This window comes from Taudactylus pleione, unplaced genomic scaffold (genome assembly GCF_031769625.1).
Source record: "Taudactylus pleione unplaced genomic scaffold, aTauple2 ptg000093l, whole genome shotgun sequence".
NCBI classification, from domain to species: Eukaryota; Metazoa; Chordata; class Amphibia; order Anura; family Myobatrachidae; genus Taudactylus; species Taudactylus pleione.
In genome coordinates, this window is record NW_028284495.1 from 21820993 (window position 1) to 21847500 (window position 26508).

General features: G+C 41.3%; 1 protein-coding gene across 6 annotated transcripts in view; it reads left to right on the top strand.

Moving 5' to 3' along the window:
* The window catches only part of ZNF521 (zinc finger protein 521), a 338210-nt gene that overhangs the window by 152961 nt on the left and 158741 nt on the right, over positions 1 to 26508 (top strand). For 5 of the 6 annotated variants that reach the window (XM_088469597.1, XM_088469593.1, XM_088469592.1 and 2 more), the window contains one exon: positions 18141 to 18227. The exons of the other annotated variant lie outside the window; for it this stretch is intronic. In XM_088469597.1, coding sequence (XP_088325723.1) covers positions 18141 to 18227 — 87 coding nt within the window. The remainder of the gene's footprint in view (positions 1 to 18140; positions 18228 to 26508) is intronic. 6 annotated transcript variants of the gene reach the window in all.

Genomic DNA, 26508 nt, shown 5'->3' on the forward strand with positions numbered 1-26508 from the left:
CAGGTGACACACCTGTGAGACTTGACCTGCTGCCTTGAGTAGAGGATCTGTCTCCCACTGACCTGTACTGAAGTACTGTGGAGGTCTCACTGTACTTGGACCATTTATCAACAAAGCATAACCCTTTAGCGCTCGCTAAAGGTGTTGTGTCATCCTTTCTGCATTTAACAGACAATGGTAATCTAAGATTACAGCTGTTTGTCACCACATCGCTCTCGCCATCTTTAGATGGCGACAGCAATGGGGATCCGGAGCTGCCTTTCCGGCTTCAGTGAAGCCTTCCAGGCACTGCCGGGTCCCCGTGTCATGCACATGTGCAGACGGACTGTCACGCATGCGCATTACCCATTGCTGGCAGCGTTGGACTGCCAGCAGCCCAACAGAGGACCTTTCAGATGAGAAGGACTTAACTGGACCTCGCCGGAGGGGTAAGTATTGGTAAATACCAGTGGATTCTTCGTTTGTATCACAGTGATACTAAACGAAAAATACTGCTGTAGTGTTCACTCTAGCTTCGGCGGCAGGGGGCGTGGCCATTGAAAAGGGGGCGTGTCTATAAGATGCGTCCCCTTTTCGGCATTCGGGATAGACGCATGCGCCCGGCGTCTATTCTCCCGCGGTGACCGGGTCACTGCACATTTCCCCACCTGCGGGACACTGCGACCCTCGGGTGATGGCAGCACTTGCAGGCTGCGAGGGCAGGGCGCTTTTTGCCCTACTTCTGGAGGGCAGGGTGCTTTTTACCCTCCACAAGGAGGGCAGGGCGCCGCGCCCGCTAAAACAGCCTAGCGGGAACGCTACCGCTGGTGTTTGCCTTCGTTGACAAATGGGGGCTTAAGTGTCAAGCTCCATACACATCTAAAGATTATCTGTCCAACCAGCCAACTAGTTGATTGGTTGGAATGAAATCTGGTAAGGTATGAAAGCAAATGACAATCAGCAATTTGCTCCCAAACGCTGGAAAATGGACAAAAACTGTTGTTTGAACAAATTGTTTAGATCAAACATTTAAAAAACTTGTCTGACGACCATTTTCATCTGTTTTCTGGCATTTAGGAGCAAATTGTTGATCATCAGTTACTCCCATACGTTACCAGATTTTCATTCCAACCAATCAATTAGTTGGATGGTTTGCCAGAAAATCCTTATGTGTTTATGCAACTTCAGTCTTCACAATCGGACAGTCATCCTACCTAAAGTTAAACACAGTTCTGCTTATTGGACACGGTGAGCTTCGTCAAGCCTAAGTGTAACAGTTTAAATGACACAAACATCCTGGCCCTCGTGACTTGGTGGCAGGTTCATAGGGCTCGTGCTCCATTGGTGGGCAGGTTTAGTACCATTGAATTGATCGGAAGGTCTCTGTTAGGGGTGTAACCCTTTAGGTTTCTGGCAACTACTGCCCACTGAAGCGGAACGGGGAGTAGGTGGACTGCGATTTAGGTTGTCATGGTTGTCTAATCTATATGTGATTTGTTAATATCCTTCGGTAGCACGTCCATTATATTTATTCTACCGGAGTTGTCATGCTGCCCTGCACGTTGATCAGGTGAATGCTACTGTGGATGCTCTGCTCTGACTGCTCGCAATGAATTTAAAACCAAATTTTACAGTAAGATGAACCGAAATCCAACATGAATAATTTAACTAGACATGTAAAACTTGAATGTTAAACAACCTGAAGTTGATGGTCAGAAACTGTCAAATTTATTCCATCATAATTTTCATTTGTGCTGGCTCTGGTGAATAGCAATCTGAGGAAGACCTTCCAAATTAGTATTTATTAGCCAGTACCTATATTTATTTATCTGACAAACATTATGCAACATAGCAATTTAGTGTTCAACCCGGCTTGCCATGCAGTGTGAACAGGTAACCCGGGTTGATGCAACCTGGCTCCTGTTCATTGCATAGGAAGAGCCGGTGCTTGGCGATGATCTCATCTACAAGTGTCGGCTCAGCACGTGATGGCGGTGACATCAGCAACCCAGCATTAGTGCTGAAAGGGGTCTCAGCCGGTTGCACCCGGGATGGACGTGTGAACAAAATCCCGGATGCTAACCGGCATTCAGATGTGAAAGCAGTATAGAATTGTCAGACTCATTTGCAGTGGCAGGCCAGGAGAATGACCATAGGAGTCTCAGCGCAGGATAATCATAATTGCCAACTCTCCCTCATTGTCAGGGAGACTCCCTGAAATATTAGCAATCTCCCTGTCTCCCTGAAAAGTCTAGTAATCTCCCTGATTACACATTACCCCCATTATGAAGCTGTTATATTAAAAAAACAGAGATCTATACATTCAAATGGGATCATTATTATAATTTCCCTGCACTGGTTATAAGGCACAATGATCCCTATGGCTACATGTATTTTCTGAGAAGTATCAGTGTGTTTTCATCAACAAATAGATCTTACTGACTGCTATTGGGCTCGTTTACATTTGGATGAAAGTCAGTTTTATGACACGCCTCTAAGATGTAGCAGTACACGCCCACTTTACCGCCGCACTCATAGGTGCTGCTTTCACGTTCTCCCTGAAATCTTTTTCAAAAGTAGGTAAGTGAGTAGATAACTCACTCTTATTTAGCTCATACACTACAAGAGTTGTGGTAGCCATTTTTTTTCACCATAGTAAAAAAAAAAATCCTCAATAAAAAGAAGAAAATAATGAAAACATGAATTCGGCAATGCCCATTCTGGCTGCAAAAACCGTCCGAGTAGCACTGCTAGAAACTGCCTGAAATAATGCATGCCATGCGGCTCCATCCCCCCACCATTGTCTGTATTCTGCCTGACTCCATTTTCTCTGCTGTCTTGTTATTTGTTTGCTTCTTTTCAAGTGGAACTAAAGTAGATTTTCCCCCACTGTACATGGTGTCAACAGGCAACTTATATTTTTACTTTGAAATATATATAGAATGAGTGCAGTGATTTAACGATAAGATGAGCATGACAATGTCAAGCTGTATTTGTTTTCAGTCTGATAACTTTTGACCAATAATTGCCATCCTCTAATTATCTATTTTAGTCATGAAGGAATCTTTCTCTGTGGGGGCTGGCATTATGATTAGAGCATAAATCCCACAAGATACATGTGTGTTCCAAATAGCTCCAAACAACTGTCTCATGAAACGGAGCGGGCACATTGCAAACTACTCACTGTGCACAACATTCGCTATTGTGGGCTCATCTGTCTGACAAATAAGATGATAAAAAGCCAAATTGTTAAATCGTTGATAGTTCACTGCTGCTACCAGGCAATTAAAATCATGTCAGTTATAGTAAAATGTATTTACGTTTTTGTTTGTTTGCACAGATAGTTTGCATTTCATACACATATATATATATATAGTATATTCCGTTTTGAACTATACCATAAAATATAAATATTGAAATATAGCAGATAGAGTAGTACTTTTTTTCTATCATTATGAGTAGCTCCAGTTTAATGTAGTTTTATCTCTTTTCATGTGCAGTATAATTTTTAAGATATTGATGTTACTGATTCCTGCATCCCACACAATAAACATGATGTATGTTATTATTAGGAAATAACCCATTGTTTTTTATTTATTTTTTTTGTAGTTCTAAGTGTATTATTGTATATTTAATAAGTCTCTCTTTTTATGCAGTTACAGTGGTCACCTATGCACTTTGTGTTTGTGAAGTGAGTCTGTGCAAACAAACATGTTGTGATCAACTGGTTAGACTAAAACAAGTGGGATACTTATGGCCTGATTCAGAGGTGGATGCAGTGTAGATGCCGCACGCAAGCGGCCGATGTTTTCAGTCTCCGCATGTGTCCGAGTTGCACTGCGCATGCATCCTGATGGTTGCCGCCAGGAGACGCAGAATGAATTTGGATTCAGAGAGAGACACCTCTGGGTGGTAACAGGAGGTGGCTAGCCAGGCGCAGGCGTGTCACAGTCAGTCTCAGGACACAGTTTACCTGACTCAGACGGCCATGTTCAGACGAATAATCTGTGCCTCCATAGGGCTAGTGCAAAGTTCAATGGTGTGTTTGATGTGCCGGATGGTGTGTCTGTATATGCACAGTGGCGGATTAGAGCCACTGCCAGTGGGTGTCTCTGTATGAATGCCATCGAATGTGACATTGGCATAAAGATGCAGTCGTAGCTGCAATAGCGTGCACCAGTCCCTTATGGCCAGAATACACTAGACAATATGTCGTCCAATCCGGCCGGTTTGTACGACGTGTCGGCAACATAGTCTAGTGTGTACACTCAATGTTGCTGACGATGCGCGCCCCCGCGCATCGTCTGGAACATGCAGCATGGCCCCCCGCCGTTGCGATGTCACTCCCCACATCAGCAAGTGTGTATGCACTTGCAATGCCGGGACCCCCTGCTGGATCCCGTTGCATGATAGGTTGGCTGGGTACACATCGTTAAATGTGTACCAAGCTTTAGCTGGGTAGTTGCCATGGAGTGCTCGGTAAAATAACTGTGGATTCATGTGGTGATATTTTGAATGTATTGTTCTGATCCCGTAGGATGTCACAAACAATAGAGTGAGGATTGCACTCCAAGAAACAGTTGTAGTGAGTTAATGGGTGTACAAATATTGTGAAAGATGAAATAAGAATATGAAAACAATTTGTACAAAGAAAGAATATGATTAGTGTGTCAGAGGGACAGGGCATCTCTTATCCCAGCTCATGGGTGAGAGGGGATGTGACACCAGTGGTGTGTAAAGGTATTGGGTTGGGGTACACAGGGGAATTATAGTGGAGTGTGAGTGGTGGAAGGGAGATATAGGACGAACTAGGATGAGATGATGCATTTGCGTGTCTGAGGTGGAATAACAACGTGTAAAAACGTGGATAGACTGGCTAAGGGGTGTGTGTGTGTGTATAGAGGGGGATGTGTAATCTTACAATAGAATAATGAGGGTAGCCATTGGGAAGAATATAAAGGAAGACAAGAGTATGTGAATGATGGATGGTTATCTCTAAGGGACATTGCATCTCCTTCAGACCCGGTCGCAAGCGCTGAGCGCTCGCAACCGAGTCGATATTGAGGCCCTGCGCATGCGCAAGCCCCGGAGCGAGAGAGAATTTCTCTCGCTCCGGAGCTCACTACAAAAGAGGCGGCTGTCAATGGTGATCGACAGCTCGACCCGTTTTGTAGGCAGGGCGGGTGGGTGGCTACACAAACGGAGGCGTTTCCAAGCGAACGCCTGCCGTTTTGTGGGCGGCCGCACTGACATCAGCAGATGTCAGTGGGGAGCTTCCTGCTCGATCAGAGCAGGAAGCTCCCTGGGGCTTGCGGTTGCCGAGATCCAACCTTAGGGCCTCGTCGCAAGCCCTGATGGTCGCGATGGTCTTGACAATCGCGACCATCACCCTGGTCGGTCGCTAAGCTGTGGGTGGTAACCCACAGCTTAGCGACCGACCAGGAGGCCACACTAAAAAAAAGAAGCGGCCACCCTCTTTCAGAGAGAGCGATCGCTTCTTGCGACCGCCTCTGAATGAGGGCCATTGTGTTAGGAGGAGTGGGTGGGTGGTGAAAGCAGGTGAAAAAGGAAATAAAAATGGAGTTTATCCCTCAGTGCTTCCCTAGGGACATCTTACTGTACATAACCCAGAGAAACAAGACATCCAGCATAATATGAATACCAAGTGAATCCACCACCACTCTGCACACCATACCACGGCATTACCTAATATCATAACATACCAAGGAAACCTTTGCTGCCTAAGCATACACTGCCCTGCACAGACTAAGCCCTTATTTGTCTGGTTAACAGCTCTAAATATTATTTTTGGTAACCTTGAATATCATGGCATCCATTGGGCCATGCAGCTGGTGATTATGGTGAGACAGATGGGGCTCCTCCACCACAGATGAGTCGTATTATGGATGGTGAAAGTGACTGCATACCATTAGCTTTGTATTGGTCTGTGCTGTCACAGCTCTAAACCTTTTCCCTAAGTACTATGCGCAGCCACAGGGGTGGGGTTTGGGGGAGGGGGTGGAGATTGGGAGCATATAGGTGCACTAATTGCTTGCGTTTGCTTTAGAAAACAAACAACCGTTTTATGGTAGGATGCAGAAAGACAATTAAGCTTTCTGTTTATCAGACTGCATACATGATACATAGTTCATTAAAATGCAACATTTGTATTGTGATATACCAATAAAACAATGGCATTGGTATACTAGTCACTCTTTTTAGCTTGACAGAACTGGCTCTGTTAACAAAATCATTTTGAGTGCCAGGAGTGTGCATGATGTATCTGTGAATCATGTCTAATTTTATGTAATTAAAACCAGGATTCAATTTGAAGGATTTCTGTCTGTATCCAAAATGAGCATTTATGAATTGCACATTAGCCAAGGCTTAAGCTGGAAACTACAGCATGAAGAGTGGGTGGCAGAACAGCTTAGATATATCCTTTTTTTGCTTGACTTCTAGCTTTGCTTTCTATGCTGTGCTTATACCTTAGTCCATATACAAGGCTGGAGTGCAGCCAATATTGTACAACTGGAGAAGGGGGTATCTGACTTCAAACCCAATTAGCAAATGAAAAAGTTATGCTGGTGACTTATTGTAAAATAGGGACACATCCAGCTGGTGAAGAAGCCTACACATCTGGAATGCCTCTGCATAAGTGCTAAAAGACAAGTACCGTTTTTCTCCTCTTTGAGTAATTTATATTTTGCTACCAACTATTAGCATACTTGCCAACTCTCCTGGCAGGGAGAGTCCCATATTTGAGGGGGTTCTTCTGGCCTTCCGACAGAGTTGGCCACTGCCCTGCTGCCGTCCACTACAGTTGCATTAATTGCAACATCCTAGCCCCACCCACTGCTTTTAAAAGGTTGTGAAATGCAGCTTTAAACAGCAGGGCCACAATGACGATAAGGTGGCAGCATGTCACCCACCCATCAGAGAGGGATTGCCCCCTCTGGGTTTCTCTCCTGGAAGGGGGTATAATGAAAGTTGGCAAGAAGGACTAGTAGCCCCTGAGTGTTCATTCAAAAAAGAAGATAATTATAGTAACTATGTATACCATATGATGTTTTACTGGCAGCAATACACCAATACTATACAGTTCATAAGAGGGAGTAGTACATGTGTAGCAATGTTGGATCAAACACTTGGTATGACATTTGGAAGATTTTAAGCCACATAGGGAACAATATACAGTACTCCCCTTCTCTTTTTTTCACTCTGATAAAGAATGGCATAGCTTGCCAACTAGCCCAGCCTTATACCACTTCAATTCAAAATTGTGGGCATGCTCCATGGCATTGTACAATGCATTAGACACATCCGTGTTATACTACTGGGTAACTATAACGCCTGATAATTGAATGCTGTTGGGAAACAGAGTTAATTCACTACGGTGTTACTCCGGCAAACAACCTTTTAGGATTTACGTAGGCCGTAAGATATGTGCCTGCCTGCAATGCTGTACAAAAAGGGTGCCCAACTTAATATAGTGAAATTAGTTGAGTTTTTGGCTAATGTGCAGTAACAAAAAAAAAATTAAAATCCAAGAAATGTCTTGGCAGTTTTGTGCCCTATAACAGAACTGCGATTTTATATCCTGCATTGGATCACAAACTGCTGAAATCTGTGCTGTTCCGTTGTATCGGAGAGCTTGCCCTCCTGTGTGCAATACTGGCTGCTGTCTGAAAAAGCCCATAAAGGGGTTCAGCATGGACCATGCAAAAGGGATACTTTCCCTTTAATAGCCATCTGTACAGGAGGCATGAGAAGTGGGCCAGGTCATCTCTTCTCAGCTGTCATGATATTAACGTAGGTAATGGAGCAAGCTCTCTTTTCTGCTGGGTGTTGTTTTTCATAGATGTTCATCGATTTACACAGATAATTCTATTTATTTTATACAGTTGGTCCAGGAAAACTGGGCAGAATAACAAACATCACAGCATTCGGAATCTCTTTATTTTATTTGTCATTTGCAGTGTTAACTTTTGCCTAGAACAGTGTCACACCTACTGTGCAGATGGGCTGCATGATTTGTATTCCAGCCAAAACATTAGGAAGAAATGTCCAATATGGGAATGCAATAAAATACAAGATAAAAAATGAAGTATCTACTAGCTATTCAAATAATAAGCTCGTATTTAAGTTATCATATCAACTTTAAAGGTCATCTTCACTCAAAACTTAAACTTCAGTTATGGGTGTAGGTCCATATCTTATTCTAGAATATTACTTGGGGTTTTGCCCTCCATCCAACCAATGTATTGTTTTCAGAATACTCCGATTGCAGCTTGTTTGTGTGCACTGTACAGTGGCCCTGATTCAGAGCCGGACGCTCTGACCAGAGCGCTCGCTCTGAATCAGGGCCGTCCTATTTAAATTTGGAGCGGCCTTTTGGACGCTCGCATAGCTGTGGGTTACCAGCTTATGCGAGCGTCCATGATGATGGTCGCGATGGTCAAGACCATCGCGACCATCGGGCTTGCGACGAGACCCTGCGGTAGGGTCTCGCTGCCGCAAGCCCTGTAGTGATTTTGGCTCTATCAGAGCCAAAATCACTCCCACTGACATCACTAGTGATGTCAGTGGGGCCGGACCCAGACGGTAAGTGTTCCCATGGGAACGCCTCCGTCTTGCAGCCACGCCCCCGGCACGCCCACCAAAGGGGGCGTGCTGTCAATCACCATCGACAGCACGCCCCCTTTGGTGCGAGACCCGGAGCGACAGCTTGGCTGTCGTTATCCGGGTCTTGCGCATGCGCACGACGGAACTCCCTCCGTCGTGCGCATTTGGGTATCATCGACCCGCTTGCGAGCGTCCTGCGCTCGCGAGCGGGTCTGAATGAGACCCAGTGTTTATACTGTCTGTATTACATCAGTGCTTCTTTGTTAGGCATCAATATTATAGCAATCACTGACAAAGAAAATGACTTTCTATAGGTTCTGCATCGAACACTGACCGAGTCTTAGAGACTCAAATACAAAACTAGAATTTGAAGTCTTGGGAGTTTGTGGAGGGATAAGGAAGTTCACAACTAAACTTAATGATTGTAAACTACATTATTACTGTTATATTTACTGTATATTGTACTGTTTTGTGTCCAACTATTAGTAGTGAGTAGTGACATGTATGATGCTTGGTTCATGTTTGAGCCCTGTTAACAAAAATATTTTCATCACTTTAAGTAGTATTGGTGGGGACATGTATCTCCTTGAGTCCCAGAGGCTGTTTTATAAAAAGATGATGTTCAGAATGTCGACACCATAATATCTACCTGTGTGAATGTCAACATTGATGAGAGGACATTGACATACTGTTGAAATTGTGAATGGCATTTGTATTGTTCTCACTTCCTTCTGGTGCCTTTATCTATTTAGATATTTTGCAAAAGAATTCTTATTGGCAGTGATTTCACTGGGATCTTTGGGATCAAAGATTGTAACCTTCTGTCAATCAGCAACTGGGAAACTGTTGACAACCTCCCTTCACTTATTGTGTCGATAAGAAATCCTAGGTCTATCTTTTTGACAGTGAAAACGTTTTCTACCTGATAATTTGAGTTTGTGAAATATGGACTAGATGTTGTACTGCTGTAAAAAGAAGGAAGGTATAGGTATATAAACAGTAATGGGAGTCTCACCATTAGCATTGATGGTTATCACCAGAGAAAAGTATCACCAGGCATCATTCATAAGGTCTGCATATTACATGTTGTTAGGGAACAAATTTATATCACTGCAGTGTTCTCCGGCATATTACTTTCAACTTTATTTTTTCCGAAGTTAATTTCTGGGATTTATGTGGATAAGTAGTTAGATATGTACCCGGAATGCTATGCAAATTGAATGCACAAATGAATCACCAGCCGCCACTCCAGCCCACTTATCCGTACCGGGGTAATAAATCTGCATGTTGACAGCTTTCTTCCCACTTACTTTCACGTCTTTAACTTCTAATTGTGCCAGGTGGTGCCCCCACAGCTGCCAGTGCCTGGAGCAGCTGCATCAGGTGCTCCGCCCAGGCTACACCTCTCTGTCCGCTCTCGAGTCTGAAGAATTAGACCTCCGGAGGGGAAACGTTTGGCTGTAACAAAGCAGTCCAGACTGTAAAATAAGCCATAGGGTGTCATCCCTGGCCCTAACAGTGGACCATTGTTGATGTCTTAGCCACCCCTGCCATTTACTGTCCTCTTACCATTCAACATTCCTGGTATGTGTGGCAGTAAAGGTACTTCACCTACTGGGATATATCTCCAAATGCACAGGAGAGTATCCTAAAATCAGAACTGCCTGCCTAAATTGGAACAATTGCGCAGTATGAGACGTCCAATGTCATTAACTGGGGATTATTTATCCCAAGTGTATTTAATGATATCAGAATGTCCCAGTTCTTTAGTAATATATCTCCCTTTCAGTATTTTAGAGACGTGTGACAAATCCGTAACACGTTATATTCTTTTATTGTATCACAATTCCCTAGATTCCCACTGTTTTCATTAATGAACTTGACTTTAAGTCCAACGGGACTGCATCTCATCATTGCATTTTGAATCAAGTTGATTAGTTTGATCTCTGAGTATAACATATACAAGGCTTATTATGCTAAAATGTTTGAAGGGTGTAGAAGGCTAATATTGGGAAAAAAAGAATGTTTAAATTCAACTGTATTATATTAAAGATGGGTAGAGATTATATGTAAAGATTGTAGGAAAACAAAATGTGTAAAGCAACATTTAAAAAAAATTTACCAAAATATGTAATGTCTGTATTCATTGTAACGTGATACATGATGATTTTATTACAACCGATTTACTATTTTATTTCTAGAATTACTTTTTGTTACTTGCTTTTTAGCTACATTTTTGGCCATCATTTCCTCTTTACATAGTAAAAAAAAAAAAAAAAATCAAGTATTATCAAACCATAGAATATTTTTTTTATCTGCAGTAAATTCAAGGAACTGATGTCAATATGGACAGTGGGTGTCGAGCTTCAGCTGTTCATATTGTTGTGTTTGGTGTGCTGATGGGGTTTTGTAGGTCACCTTTAAAATTATGCCTATGACAGCAGTAGACACCTGCCAAGATTCTAAGGTATCTTACAGCTCTCAGGATGAAGCCTATGGCCTGGTAGGCCTCAGTTGGAGAGGTACGCAATTGCCGTACAGCTGGCATCACTGTATGGGGCAGCAGTGTGGGCTGTTAGGGAGTTGGAAGGGAGACAAGCATGAAATTTTGTCTAACCCGAACTGATTTTTTTTTTTCCAGCTCTGTTGGCTGCTTTTCAGATTCTCGTTATAAAAAAAAAGAGAGAGAGAGAAGAAAAAAAACCCATAATCAAGCACCCTTTAATCTGCCTGCGATTACTGGTTGTATAAAAAGAAGAGCATAATGAGGAAAAATGCCTCGTTTTGTTGCTTTCAAAAGCCAACAAATTGGAGTTAACTTGACAGGAAGTAGCTTAATAATTAGATTATTTATTTATTCCTGACACATCCCCCTGTTACTTGTCTCAGGAGAATCTGTAGATGGTACAATTTTCCATCAGCCATTACTTTGCTGTCTTCTGTGAACAAAGAGTCTACTGTCTATCAGTCAATTAAATGCACTCTTTAAGCAGAGGCAGTGTAGTCCTCAATGGAGAGAGCCCTGGGACACTGTGGCTGATGATGCCTCTCTCAGTACTGTACATCACACTCAACTGCAGTCCCCACAGAGCAGGAATAAAGTCATGCATTAAAATATCACTTGTAGATTTGTTTGCTAATGAAGAGCCATTGAAATGTTTGTCTGTTTCTGTGGCAAAATAATTTATTAAAGGACTACTTGTTTGCATATATTAGTTCATTAGCTCGGAGTGCTTTTTAGGATTTCCAGAAATGAAAGTCAACAAATTAAAGCGAAACAAGTGCATGATCATTCCAGATACTTTCAAATTGCATCAAAGTAGATATGTTGATAAAAAGCCTGGAAATTAGATTGAGGGAGACACCGGCATTTTAAGTAATTTATTATTTATCTTTTTATTTATTTTAATAATTTTCATTGCATGTGCGATGGCCTAATAATAGGGGGGGTCAATAAGCTGCCCCCCAGCTGTTGTAGAACTACATATCCCAGCATGGCCTGCCACAGTTTGGCTATTTGACCATGCTAAAACTGTTGAAAGGCATGCTGGGATGTGTAGTTCAACAACAGCTGGAGGGCCGCTCATTGCCCACCTCTGCCTAATACCCTTCTTTTTATGGGATGGGGGGGCAACAGCGGAGTCACTTACCCCAGTGACACCCAGTGCAGTGGTCGGTACGGGATCCAGGCTCTTGTGCGCCAGAGGCGTGGCCTTGAGCCATGAATCCACGGCCCCTCATGTGTGGCACTCTTGGGGGCGTGACCGCATGTCACGCCCCCTGTTCTTGCCACTCAATGGACTTAGAGGCAGGGGATAGGCTGGGGGCTGCCTAGTAGCTGCTGTGCTGCTCTGCTGAGTAAGCCCGGCTTACTCAGCACAGCAGCAGCTGCAAGGCAGCCCCCATACTCTCAAGGCAGTGTGCCTGCTTGGTGACACCATCCGAGGGGGTGACACCAAAGAGCAGAGCTGCTCTGCTATTTTGGTGTCACCCCCTCGATTGTTGTCACCCGGGGGTGAGACGCATCCCCCTTGTGATGCCAGTGGTGGGCAAGAATATATTTTATTTTGTTTTTCCTGCTGTCAAAGTTTATACAAAGAAGTGCTGGACATGGAGGTGACTTATGAAACTGCTTAAGAATTCAGTGCACAGGTAAATATGTAGGCCAGGTGTATCTTGGAAAATATTGCTTTAAATGAGTCAAAATAGGGACTAGAGAAAATATCTGTTTTAGTTTCCTGCAATATGTATAAGAGATACCAAGGGGAGTGGGTATTCAAACCCTAGGGCTCTCTGGTGACCCATGCCTGCAAGGGTGGTGTACACTGACAAGTATAATATTGGCATTGACAAATTTAAGACAACCACTCTTGAGTAAGTTCCCAATAGCCTGCATGCTCATCAAACTTTGAAGAGCCAGCAGGCTATTGAGAAGTTGAACACCGAAAGCATAGACAGAAGAAAAAAACAGTTTGGTGGGGACATCTTATCTAAATTTTTTGTCCAGGGCTTCAGTTAACCTTGCGGTCCTATAAGATTAACTGCAGTTCTGGACAACAAAATAGCCATAGTCCAAGTCTACAAGTTACCTTTGAATTTGCTGACACAATGACCTGAGACAGGCTACACTATAGTGCTGGTTCCCCAATGGCAATGGTGGGGCTTGGTTAATATTAGGGGGAGGCAATTACTCATTCAGTATTGGTGCGGCCGTCTATGGCATCGGAGGTGTCCATCAATGAGCTATCGCATCTGCCTCACTAAGAGGGGAATGCCTTGACGTGGGCTTTAGACACAGCCCTCTCAGTGAGGCAGATGTGATAGCTGCCTTCTCTGGTGCTTTTTTCAGTGCAGTATTACTGCCTGCATGGCCCCGCCCTGTGCTCCAGGTAGTTTCTGATTGTCAGAGTGGAGGCTGAGCTCGTCGCTGCCTTACCTCTCGATTTGGCAAGTTTTGACTATGAAAATTATTAGAATAATACAAAGAAGATATTTATAACATAGAATCTGTTATATTTTCTTTGCATTATGCTAATCATCAGATCAGTGGAATATAACAGGTGAAGCCCTGCCTCTTCTGACTGCTCATCACTGCCCCACAGATTGTGTCATCTGGGGTGGGATGCATGACACATCACATGTTTATTTTATGCATCCCGCCACTTACTGCAAGCATAACGTCGTTTACTAACGCTGTATGCTTGAAGAAAATCTCAAAGGATAGCTCACCCAGTGGAGCTATCCTTTGCGATAAAAGTATTTCTGGGTTTAGGACATGAGTGACGCTCGCGCCGCACGGGGTGCCATCACCTGTGTTAAACTAGTTAATCGATAAGAAAGGTGTTTCAACACAGGTGACTGCAATAATAAATTAAGAGGAAGCCCTGGAGCAGAGCATTTTGTACCTGATTGAAGGGGTCATGTGGGAGGGTCTTTTTAAATGCCATCAGACACACTGCTATTTTTGTGGTTTACAGCAGTATATTATATAGGGGGGAAAATAAGTTTTCTTTAAATTGAGATGTGCCATCTGTAACTTTACATGGGAACATTTATGTAAAGTTACACTTGCTTAAACTTATTTTTAACGGAATATTTAGCATAATCTTATGGATATTTATGCAGATACGTTTTGCGACTTTTATTTCATTCAATTGCATTTTCCATACTTAAACTAATTTCCACAAATTGTTTATACCAGAAGTTCCCCTTCTTACAGTACATAATTATTCTGGCAGTTCCCCAACTAGGCCAAAATGATTGAATAGGGGTATTCAGTGACTATATTTATATTAGGCAATAATCTAGAACTAAATACCCAACAGATGCTCCTACTATCCAGATTAAACTAGCAGAGCAACCCATTACACACCATCACAGGTTACTGGACCAGATTGTATCGGCTGTGCCCATGTGATTAAATACCAGGAGAAATTGCAGATGAGCCTGCCTGGTAGGAGTGCCTGATTCTGGGACTTAGATGTGACTTTAATGTTAGTTGAGTTCTTCTCAGACATCCAGTACCAGGTCAACAAGGTCAGTCCTACCATTGTTACCATACAGCTGATTTGGAGGGGTGGGGAGAGGTAGAGAATGTAATTCATGTTTATACATGTTGTCTAGCACACTACATCTTCTGGATCCAATACGCCAATGTTTTTTTATTTTCTTCTAACAATTTGTTCCCCTAATTTTCAAGGTTCAATGCCCCAGGTAATTGCCCAATTTGACCTTCCCATATGCTGGTCATATTCTCCCTACAAGATGAGTACACATTTGATTCAGGCTGCTTCTACCATCTATTCTCTACTGAAATGTTCGTTTTTTCCATATGGCCCAGTTAAAATGGTACCGACAAAGCTTATGCAGTAGAAGGGACAGCCCAGTCCTCCCCAAGCAAGCCAAATTTAGTCCTAAAATATTTTGACATGGCACAATTTACTTATTTTACCCCTTAAAACAAATCATAATAAAACTACTGCCAATGTTCATCATTTTCTGAAACTTTAACAAATATAAATAATAACCATATATTTTATTTAGATTGGTAATTTTGAATAATATGTGCTCATAATAATTGTCTATCTTCTCTACAGTATGGCGGTCATGTCTTTGTCTTGCATAGTGGAAGCCGGGAAGCGAGCACCCCTACCTTCCCTACCCACCCTGCTCCACGCTCCTAACCTAACGTTTGCCACTGCCAGCGACATGTCGTGACAGTCAGGGAGAGGAGAACATGGGACAGGGCGGGGGCAGACTCTGGTCCAAAAATACTAGTAAATCATAAAACACTTTCAGGAAACTATACTTCCCTACTCACCCAGGAATATCCAGGAGACTCATGAATTTTGGGAAGAGTAGGCCTCCCTCTTGGATCCCATCTGCTCTATTTGTGTATATGGTTAGAGCTGCGATGGCACTATTTACTGCAGATTGCTTTACCCTGCCCCCACTCTTCAGGGACAGGAATCACAACATGATGACACATTCAGCCTTCACTTCTTGGTACTCTCCATAGGGGAGGTCCAAAAAGTAAGCAAGTGTCTACAAAAATTCAGTAGCACCTTCCATCACCAATATTCACAATGAATTATAGTCAGAGTCCAGGGGTTGGATGTCATAATGGCTTTGGTTTTCTTTCTATATATAAAAGTCGCATAAACAGATGCGTGATGCGACTAGAAGTGCTGTTTTAATGCGCAAGAAAGTAAGATGGGGATGCAGTTCATATGCCGGCGGACGGGATGGCGGCAGTCGAAATACCGACGCCGGTGGTGCCGGGGAAGGGGTAGTTAGGGTTAGGCACCATTGGGGGGAGGTTAAGGTTAGTCACCACCCCGGGATGGTTAGCTTTAGGGTGCGGGAAGGGGGGTTAGGTTAGGGTTAGGCCATCGGAATTAGGTTAGGGTTAGGCACCACTAAGAGAGGGTTGGGGTCCTTACCTACGCCTGTCGGGATTCTCCACCGTTCGGCATTCCAGTGGTGGTATTTTCCTTCTTATACCGATTCCGTAAGATATATGTGGATAGATCTGTAGTGTATATTTCTGCAACAATAAGTTTCCATATTTCCTTTCTGAACCCTGTAATAGGATTGGGGCATGATTCCATTACATTAGCAAGTTCATGGCTTCAATAGGGTTCAATAGGCACCTGGAAACTCCTGTCAGAACTGATGTACTCTGTAAATATTAAGAAACTTTCATGTGCGGCCATTCCCAGGACTGCACAAACGTTTTGTACCACTTGTAGGGCAATGTGATTATAGCCTTTATGTAATCTTTGTTGTATATACAGCATGTCAGGTTTGCAGCATATGTTCTTGCATAGGTCATGCGTTTGGATATCCCTATCAATATCCTGTATGTGTCTCTGATCTCACATCCCCTTTTTGGGAAAATAGATCTGTTTCTGTAGCTGTTTATGTTGTAGCATATGTGGCTTGTGTTACATGATGTGAGCAAATTACAGCCTGTATGGTCTATTGGCTGTTCGGCCAATTATTAAAATACTGCAATACAAATAATGAGTATATATTTTAATACAAACCATTAGCTTGTAATAGCCTTCACTTTTGTAGCTAAAAATGCTTGACATGCTGTCCTAAGCACACACTGTTGTCTCTGAGATAGCGAGCACACGTATACTGTAAATGATGTTTAATATGCAAGGCTTAATGTATGTTGATCTCTGTTTAGGGGGGGCATGTGGGTTAGGGACTAGGAGAAAATCCCATTTTCCAGCTTGTTTCAAATGTAGTAAAAATGCTGCTTCAGTTGCTTTATGCTACTCACATTGGGAAAGGTGCTTATACTGTGATAATTATCATCAAGGAATATTAATGCGTTCAGCATTTGTAACCCAAAAACTCATTATAGCTTAAGCTGTGCATCATCTGTGAAGAGAGAACTTTGCCAGAATTCACTCTTCACAGGGGTTGCCTCCTGCTTGCTGCATGCAGTAGTGGTCAGAGCAGTGTAAGAGGTCACTTAGGCTATTTTGGCATGCTATAGCTCTGCATTTTTTTATCATTACCTTCTGTTTCAATAGCCTATCATTCTTGCTTCAGAGTTATGGATTTTCACTCACTAATATATTATGGAGTCTTATTATTTTTCAGGGTGGGGTGAAGGGGGTACCAGGTAATAAATTTAAATTATGCATGTAGATGTTCTAGAAACAGAGAATTTCGACTTAAACAGGGCATTAAATCTGATACACATTTTTCCAAGGAACTATTGCCTCATTTTTCATTTATTAGAACCTCAAAATACAATTGACTAATTCAGCATATAGAGATTCTAAAACAAAGATACATATTATAGCTTTAAAATACAATGGTCATTTTTCCAATCATATATTCATTGCATTGACAGTCTGGGGACAGTAACTGAGCATGGCCGCTATCGTAAAATCATTCTGCAATAATAAAGAGCATTTTTTTTTATTTGCACATATATGTAACATTTATAAAGCAAGATTGAGCTTGAGATTCCTGAAAACACATTTGGCCTTACATTTTGTTTATGGTCATCTCAATCAGCATATACACAATTTTGTGAGATATTCTTATTTTGCTTTTTGAGTCCCAAAAATGTAAAAATAGACAATACCCTGTCCAGCAACATCCCTAACCATGCATAATACCATTAATTATTTGTGCCACTTGCCCATATGGGCATTGTTAAGCAATAAACATCTCTTGGGTACACTAAAATACCATGGTTAATTTATATTTTTGTCATGGAGTTACAATACACTAGCTGTAATGAATCAAACTCTTGTATATTTAGAACTATGAGTATTATTATTGGTATATGAAATGCTAACACCTCTTGCGGTGCTGTACAGCACAAAATAGTATGTTTAGGGCATTAGAAGTGTTACATAAATTTGAACCTAGACACACACATAACCGATGGAAATAGTATGAATTGCTTTGATTTACATTTTTAGGTGCATAATGCATGAACCAGTGATCTCCAGGGTTAATCAATGTTACTAATGTAGCCACTTCTTTGTTTTAACCATGTACAGTGGAACAGCTGGTCTTATCCAAACATTTCATGACTGGTAACTCCAACAAGGAGTCCTGCTCATCTTCCTCATTGGCAGTACCTACTGGTAGGTAGTGCCCATTTTTACACAAGATATCTAGTCTTGGCATGCCCAGTTGATCTAGCATTTCAAATGTTATAAGAATATATAAAATGTATGAGTATAGGTCAGCTGAACAGCATACTGTGTAATACAATACATAGGCTAGTTATTTTAAGACTGTCCCTATGAAAGCAATTAGCTAATTTCTATTGTACATACAGATCTTTGTTTGGTAGAACATTCATGAAGCTTAATAGAGAAGTATCTATAAGTACATAATAAAGACATTGTTTCATAAGTAACATCTGATCATTGCCACATGATTATTACCTACATCTGCTGCTCCCATTGTTCTAATATCAAATTAGTTCTACATACAGTAATAAAGGTCTAGCTACTCTTGCCACTATCCTGTAAATAAATTATATGCTGGAAAGAAATAATTGCTGTATAGTTTTTGTTCCACCAGATTTAGGATTAATATTGCTGTATAAACAACCAGTTCATGCTAGTTTGGACTGTGTCTGGTCCCGTTTATACATTTCTACTCACTCAGCTCCTGGACAGAATACTTAAAATGCTATACATTTCCAACTGATTCTAAGTGATTTGTTCATAATCATGAGTAGTTATTATTTTCATAACTATAGTCATGTACTATTCTGTGGTTACTGCAGTCTGAACTAGGTTGTAAGGTGCCTTAGTGATCTCCTTCAGTTATTTACACCCCACCTCCGTGATGCTGTCATCACCCACTAAGCCCAGTTTCCCAATTATTCAACAAATCGACCTCCTGTCTGTTTCAGTTCCTTTCCTGAATCTACCTATTCTTCTTGTAGCCGATTTCAACATCCCCGTCAACAACTCTACTAGCACTTCCACCTCTAAACTCGATGCTTATTTCCGCCTGTGATTTTTCCTAGTTGATATCATCTAGCTCCCATCTCTTTACTTCTCAGCATCATTTGAACCACTCTCTTTATATTTCTTTTCTGTCTTGCCCCATAATGCTGTAGTATCTTTCTGCAACATTACACTCACTGCAGCCCTATGCAAGGCAGCTTTACACACTACATGTGATCGCTTTCATTCCACACCCTAAACCTAGCACTCCCAACCGACCAACCACCTGCAGACGTTCTGTACTACTGAGCTCCAATGAAGAAAAACTTCCTCCACTGCTATTTATCCCATCTTACTACATACTATACAGTCCTCTCTCACCAAAACTACTTCAAATCTCTAATATCTACCCAGTGGACCAACCTTTGTTGCCTATTTTTCACTGTCAACTCGCTTCACCAAACACTTCCTTCCTTCACTGCTCATGACTTTGCAAACACTTTCAATAGCAAAATTGACACTATCAGTAAAGATCTCACAAGATCCATCACTCCACACTCAAATTCTCTTCAACTGATTTACCAACTCCCAGGTCCTTTTCTTTAATGCAGATAAGATCTTCATACCCCTCTCTTCCTCTTCCCTTTCAACCTAAATATTTGACCCTATTCCCGCCCAATCTTAAATGCCTCCTTTCTAGCTGACCTGATAATGCATGCATGTCTGAATCGCTCACCTCTTCAACCTGTCATTGTCTTCTGGCAGTTTCCCATCCATATGCAAGGGTGCATTCATCTCAAGTATCCTTATGAAATAATCTCTTAACTATCTTTATTTCCTACATAAAGAGTAATGTATTATTGCTCTTATATGGAAAAAAAACTGTCTTTATTTCCAGCTACTGCACTATTTGTCACCTCTCCTTTGATTTTATACTACTTATGTAGCTTGGCTATAACCACCTAACCCACTTTCTCTTCAGCTACTATATTCTCGACCCTCTCAAATACCACTTTCGCCCTCTACAATCTATCAAGGCAACCCTCACTAATCAACTGCCTACTCATGGCTAAATTAAAGGGTCATGTCTCCCTACATAACTTCCTTGACCTCCCGTTGCATTTGATACAGACAAGTACCCACTTCTCTTTGATAACCCTACATTGGCCTTACCAAAATTGGTCTCTCCTAGTTGAACTTCTACCTTTTCGAATGCTCCTTCAGTGTCTATCTGTTGGGATTGCTTAAGAGTCTGTCTTCAGTCCTCTGTTTTCTCTATATACCTTTTTCTGGGTTAGCTAATATACTTAGCCTACACTACCAACTCTATGCAGTTGATGCAGAAATCTACATCTTTTCATGACCTGTCTCCTTTTATTTTATTCCGTGTGTCCAACTGTTTGTCTTCCATTTCCCTCTAGATGTCCCATGATACTTAAAGCTCAACATGTTCCTCTTAGTGTAAGTACTCATCACATGCTCCACTGATCCCCAGACATGCCTCAGTGTCATCCTCAACTTTGCCCTCCAGTCATCCAGTCCCTTGCAATGTCTTGGGTCCTTCTCCTTTCAAACATTGCTAGATATGTTCTTTTCTCAGTTAGGATATTACCAAAACCTTTATCCACTCTCTCATTATCTCCCACTTTGATTACTGCAACCTCTTTTTATCTGGCCTTTCCCTCACCAGTCTTTCTCTTCTGCATTCCATTTTAATTGTGAGACCAATCTTACTCGGTCATTGATACATTTCTGCTTCATCACTCTGAAACTCCCTACACTAACACCCCATTACTTCAGAATTTAATTCAAACTATTAACCTGCACTGTCAAAGCCCTCACCAACTCCTCCACTCCATATATATGTGACCTTGTCACAAAATATACTGTTTCTTTTTGATCTAACACACGCCTCTTCTCTGATAATCATCCCTCATTCCTGCCTCCAAGACTACTACTGTGCTGCAATTGAAATCACTACCATAACCTTCAATCTTTCATGGACTCTCTGGAAACCTACCTCTTACCTATAGCCTATGCCGCACCCACACCCAGTCCCACTAGCTCCTATTTTCTCAGCATCTAATGAGTAGGACACTCTTTATCCTTTATCTCACATCTGGACCACTTTCATCAACATTGTATGTATTTGTTCTGTTTTTATATGTGATTTGTATAACTTATAATTCTGACTGGTGAGTGGTAGTTTTGTGTCACTGTTGAACTAGATGATTATGATGAAGATCTCTAGTACATTAGTGATGGGCTTAAAGATTTCTGGCTATTTGTTTCTCAATGCATGCTTCATACGGTACTTTACCACCCGAAGAGACAAAAGTAAAACTAACATCAGCGAGGAACTGTTGCTGGATACCAACCCAGACAGAGAAAAGGATTTCTAAGATTCAAATAGAATAAAAAATAAATATGATGGGTCAAATATGTTTGTTTTATTTTCTACAATTTACCTTCAGGATATCATTAGTCATCTGCCAGTCAGCAATGTCTTAAGTTATACCTTTGCAAGGTCATTCAAAGGTCTACCAGTGTTGTGAATAGATTATAATTGGCAAGTGCTGAATTCTACTTTCACTCACTCACAGCAATTTCATGACTGAAATGTGTTTAACAGGTCACATTACATTGTTCAAAGAGTCTTTGAATAATTTGTGGTGAATCAGCCGAGAAGTCCATGAATGTGACATCTTTGTGAAAAGTTTCATTTATGTATTTTTTTTTTCTCCTGGAGCTGCTCTTTTCATAGGCTCGTTCGTTTGCACAAGGAAGAGTTTCATGTGGCATCATTTCATTTAATTGCAGAGTTTAACATTGCAAACTGATGCTGCTTTTTTCCACTTGAAGTCTGGCATACTTTAGCCCAGGACTTTCAACTTCAGACATTAGAGGTTTCCAACAAGGCAGGATTTTACTGAGCAGATGACTCATTATGACAGCTCCTCCTCTACCAATTGACCGCACTGTTCTCATTAGAGGAAAACCTAAAAAAAAAACTGTACTCTGGAAGAGGTGGGGTGTTTATAGATAAAGAATATATTACACTTTTAATCCATAAAACACTGAAGACGAGAGTTTATAATCAGTATATTAAAGCTCTGGAACTAAAGATGAACATTTGGCAAAAATACCTTAACCGGTACTTCTTCAGAGCCTGATCATGTTGGTTAAGTGCCTTTTATCACCATAAACTGAAGCCACCATTACATTGTACCAGAATCATGTTGAAATAATCTGATTTTGTGGAGAAAGAAGTTCTTATTTTGTCAGATGCCGTTCATGCAACAGCTCAGCCTTCATGTCCACAGAGTTGAGTGTGTCAACTGGCACAAGCTGAATCACTTTCTTGGTTAATGCACACCCAGATGAAAGTGTCTAGTCTAAACTTTGCTAATTTGTAGGTGTCTGTTTAGTCTCAGCTCACTTTTGGTCTGTTCAAGTTAAGTCAAGCATAGAAGTTTGATACATAGTAAATTCTTAAAATTATTAATACAAATTCAGTGGATTAAATTGCCTTAATTATTTTAAAGTATCAGCATGTTTAGAAAGTGAAAACACGAAATACAATAATATACTCAGTTGGCTTTATGAATAAAAGGAGGACTACGACAATAAATATTTGTGTGTTTATTATTTTAATTGCGTGTATTTTTAGTGATTTTATCATTTATTGAAGTGTTGTACCATGAATACTAAAGGTGTAGGATGACATGCAGAAAGTAACATTTGATATACCATGTTCTTATTGCATTGTTGATTAATAAAGCTTTATCAGGTATTTTGTTAATCAAAGTAGATTTACATAAAAGTAGAGATTAAAATGCAAAATACCTTATGTTACAAATATTGCCTTTTCTGGTAGATTATGAAACTGATGACTACAGGACATTTGTAGCCCCACAGGTTTAATTTGCTATTATTGGTTAATTATCTGCATTACGTTTTGTTTTTAATGTTTATGCGCTATACTGTATGTGTTTAGGAATTCAAGTAATGGATATAAAATGCAGACTGCTTCTAGAGACTCTGGTAGGCAGCCTGGAGACCTCTTTCATCAAGGCTTTAATTAGTTTTGGAGTTTTCTTTGTGTTATAGGCTAGTTGAATGTTGGACTACCATTACATCACTGTTTTATATGTGCATCCTCTTTTTAAACCTTGTTTTCCTCTTCTGTGCTGTATACAGTACCATCTTTTATTGTCGTACAAACTTTTTGTTTCAGATTTGAAATTTTGTAGATCATAACATGCTGCTTATTTACTAAGGAAATATGTCATTGACATGTAACATATAATCAATTTTTTCCTATTTGCAAAAACGAAGTGTTAGAATAACCTCATGGGGCTGATTCTGAGATGCTCGCAGATGAGGCCACATCTTTTGCTGCGTTTGTGGCTTTATAATGATGCTGCGACCAATGATCTTCCTACTGAGATGCCCACTGGCAGCGGCGCTAATATGTCTAGGTGCGCACCATTGGTCACAACATCGAAAATTGCACCAGCACTATGCAGGTGCAATTGTTCCGTCTGAACATCCTGTGTCCGTGGCACTGTGTGTTTAGATGCAGTCACTTAATGCAACGCTTCTGGCTAGCCACCTCCCAGGAACGCTCACTGTCATTCAATCACCCTGAATCTAAATTCGTTTTGCGTTACCGAGCGCTGACCATCTGGACGCGTGCACAGTGCGACTCAGATGCATGCTCAGACATTGGCCGCTTGCATGTGATATCACTGTTTTTACCTCTGAATCAGGCCCCACAGTTATGATGTTGACAGGCAACATGCCGACATTCTCAGAATGTTGACATGTAAAAAGCAGACAATTGTCAGAATGTCAACATTTTGGTTTAGGCTGTGGGATGTTAGGGTTAGGCGCTAGGAGGGAGGTTAGGGTTACGCTATGAGGGGACAAGGGGATTATTATTAGGCACTAGAGGGAGGATTAGAGGTAGGGGTTATGAATAGGGGGACTGTACTTATCTGACAGAGCAGAGTTCTGCTTATTTAGCTGGAAATGACACTGACATGATCGCCGGGACCAGGAAATTGGCCACTGGAGCTGTCTCAACCGTTGGCAGCAGGTAAGTCACCACTTGGCTACCAGGAACATTCTAACATATCACCATTTCATCAGTATCTACATGATAAAGGCTGACATTATGACCATATCGATAGTGTAGCTAATGTGACCTCTAGCAGGGGCGTAACTCCCAGAGACAATGGAGACGCCAAACCCAGAAGGGGCTCCTTCATCTACTGTATAGCATGTAAAGCAGCACTTGTGTGGTTCATAGAGGAAAACGTGTGTGACCACTGATCTTCCCCTGCAGTGGTGCACCCCGCTGCTGCTACAGCGTTGATCTGCTCTGTCCCGGGAGCCCCGCTAACATTTGCAATAGGGGACAGGAAGTATCCCGTCTGAAACCCCTCAGCCTGCACTGCAGCAAGCGACGGTGCACTTGCCACTGCTGCTAGAGAGTGAGTCTGTTTGACTGACACACCGGCCGTTGTCACACAGCATACCTGGAGCCCTGGAACAAATGTACATATCAGGCATAATTGTATATGAGTGTCTGTGCCTGATTCAGCACTGCCAAGGCTAACCTTGTAAAGCTACAATGAAACGCACATTGTTGTCCTGCTGTGTGTCTGATGCCTCAACATCTACAAATTGTGAATACTATATATGTTTGTACCTATGGACTAACTTTAGGAGAACCATCCCTGGATCTTGATACTGCAGGACCCTGGGGCGTAGCTGCTCCGAATCAGGCACAAATGCTCATATACAATTATACCTGATATGTAAATGATCAAACACCACTAGACTCAATAGTATCATATTCATGTATTCTATTTGTGTTATTGTGCGATGATATATATATATATATATATACATACATATATATACTGTATATGAGTGTGTGTGTGTGTGTGTATATATATATATATATATATATATGCGCTTGTGTGTGTGTGTATGTATGTATGTATGTGTGTGTGTGTATGTATATATATATATATATATATATATATATATACACAAACATGTAGAGGGGCACTCAGGAATCCAGCAAGTCGTAATAGCCGTGGTGCTAACACCCTGAGGAAAAAGCCCTTGAGGCTTTGAAACGTTGGCTTAATAAACCACTTTTACTTACTTGAAAAGTCCGCTTGAGTGCCGCCTGGTCCTTTGGTTATGGACAATCGCTGGATATATATATATATATATATATATATATATATATATATACACACACCATATTTGTTTTCCTATTTTTTTTTGGGGGGGGGCGCTTAACTCTAACTTGCCTCCGGGTGACTGGGATGAACTTATGCCCCTGACCTCAAGTGTGGGTGGTCTGTAGGGGTTGTGGTGTGTAGCTGCTATATGACTGAATGGACCACATACTCCACTATACCACCAACTGACCAGGTACAAATATTGTTGTATAATTTGCCTCTCTTCCTGGAAGACAAATGGAGGTGAATACTAAAAACTCTGCTGTATTCATAGTGGAATCCAAAATGAACCAACAATATCATTACAGGCATTCCAAATCCATATCTGCTTTGTACAACAATGATGGGACTCCCATCATTAGCAGAGTGGACGCCTAAAACATTTGCTTCTTTTTCCATCCTCTGCCTTAAAATAAAATAGATATCTTTACTGATCGTGTGCAGGGATGTACAATTAGGTGTACTAGGATTTATTTTTGTATAAGAACTCCTTACTTTTTACTGCTTTATTTTTTTTAACATAAAGTTTATTGAACGGTCACAGTAAATGACAGAGGCCAAACAATATACAATGAATAACATGATCAGAGCAAGCTGACATTATAATAAAAACAGCAGACACAGGATAGTGACTGATATAGGAGTGGGAGGTGACGGCATGGTTGACTGCACTAAGAAGTAGAGAGGAGAAGAAAAGCTGTAAAAAGAGACAGAAGAAGATGGAAGAAAGAGGAGATTCATATGGTTGGGCTCAGGTCTGAAAAACTGGGAAGCTCAGCTTAACTCAAATGGGGAGGAAAATTAAGAGCCCCAGACCTTGTCAAATGACTTAGAGGAATTATTGATTATACTAGTCATGAATTCCATTTGATGTACGTACCAAATAATATTGTCTAAGGAAGGAGGGGTGAGATGTTTCCAGTCAGCTGCGATCTGGGCAGCTGGGATGCATCTGGTAAACTTAACAGAATAAAGAATGTAGGGGAGCATGGAATGGGGATTTGTAGAATATGAGCAATTAAATTACTGAGTTCTTGCTAGAGATTTACTTAATGGGAGATCTTATGTCACATTGTCTACATAATGACGTTGTATATGTATATATGTTTTTAATACTTAATACACATTTTGTTTATTTAGTGTAAATACAAATATATCTGGAAAGATAACTTATGTATATGTCCCCTCTCATTTAGAAG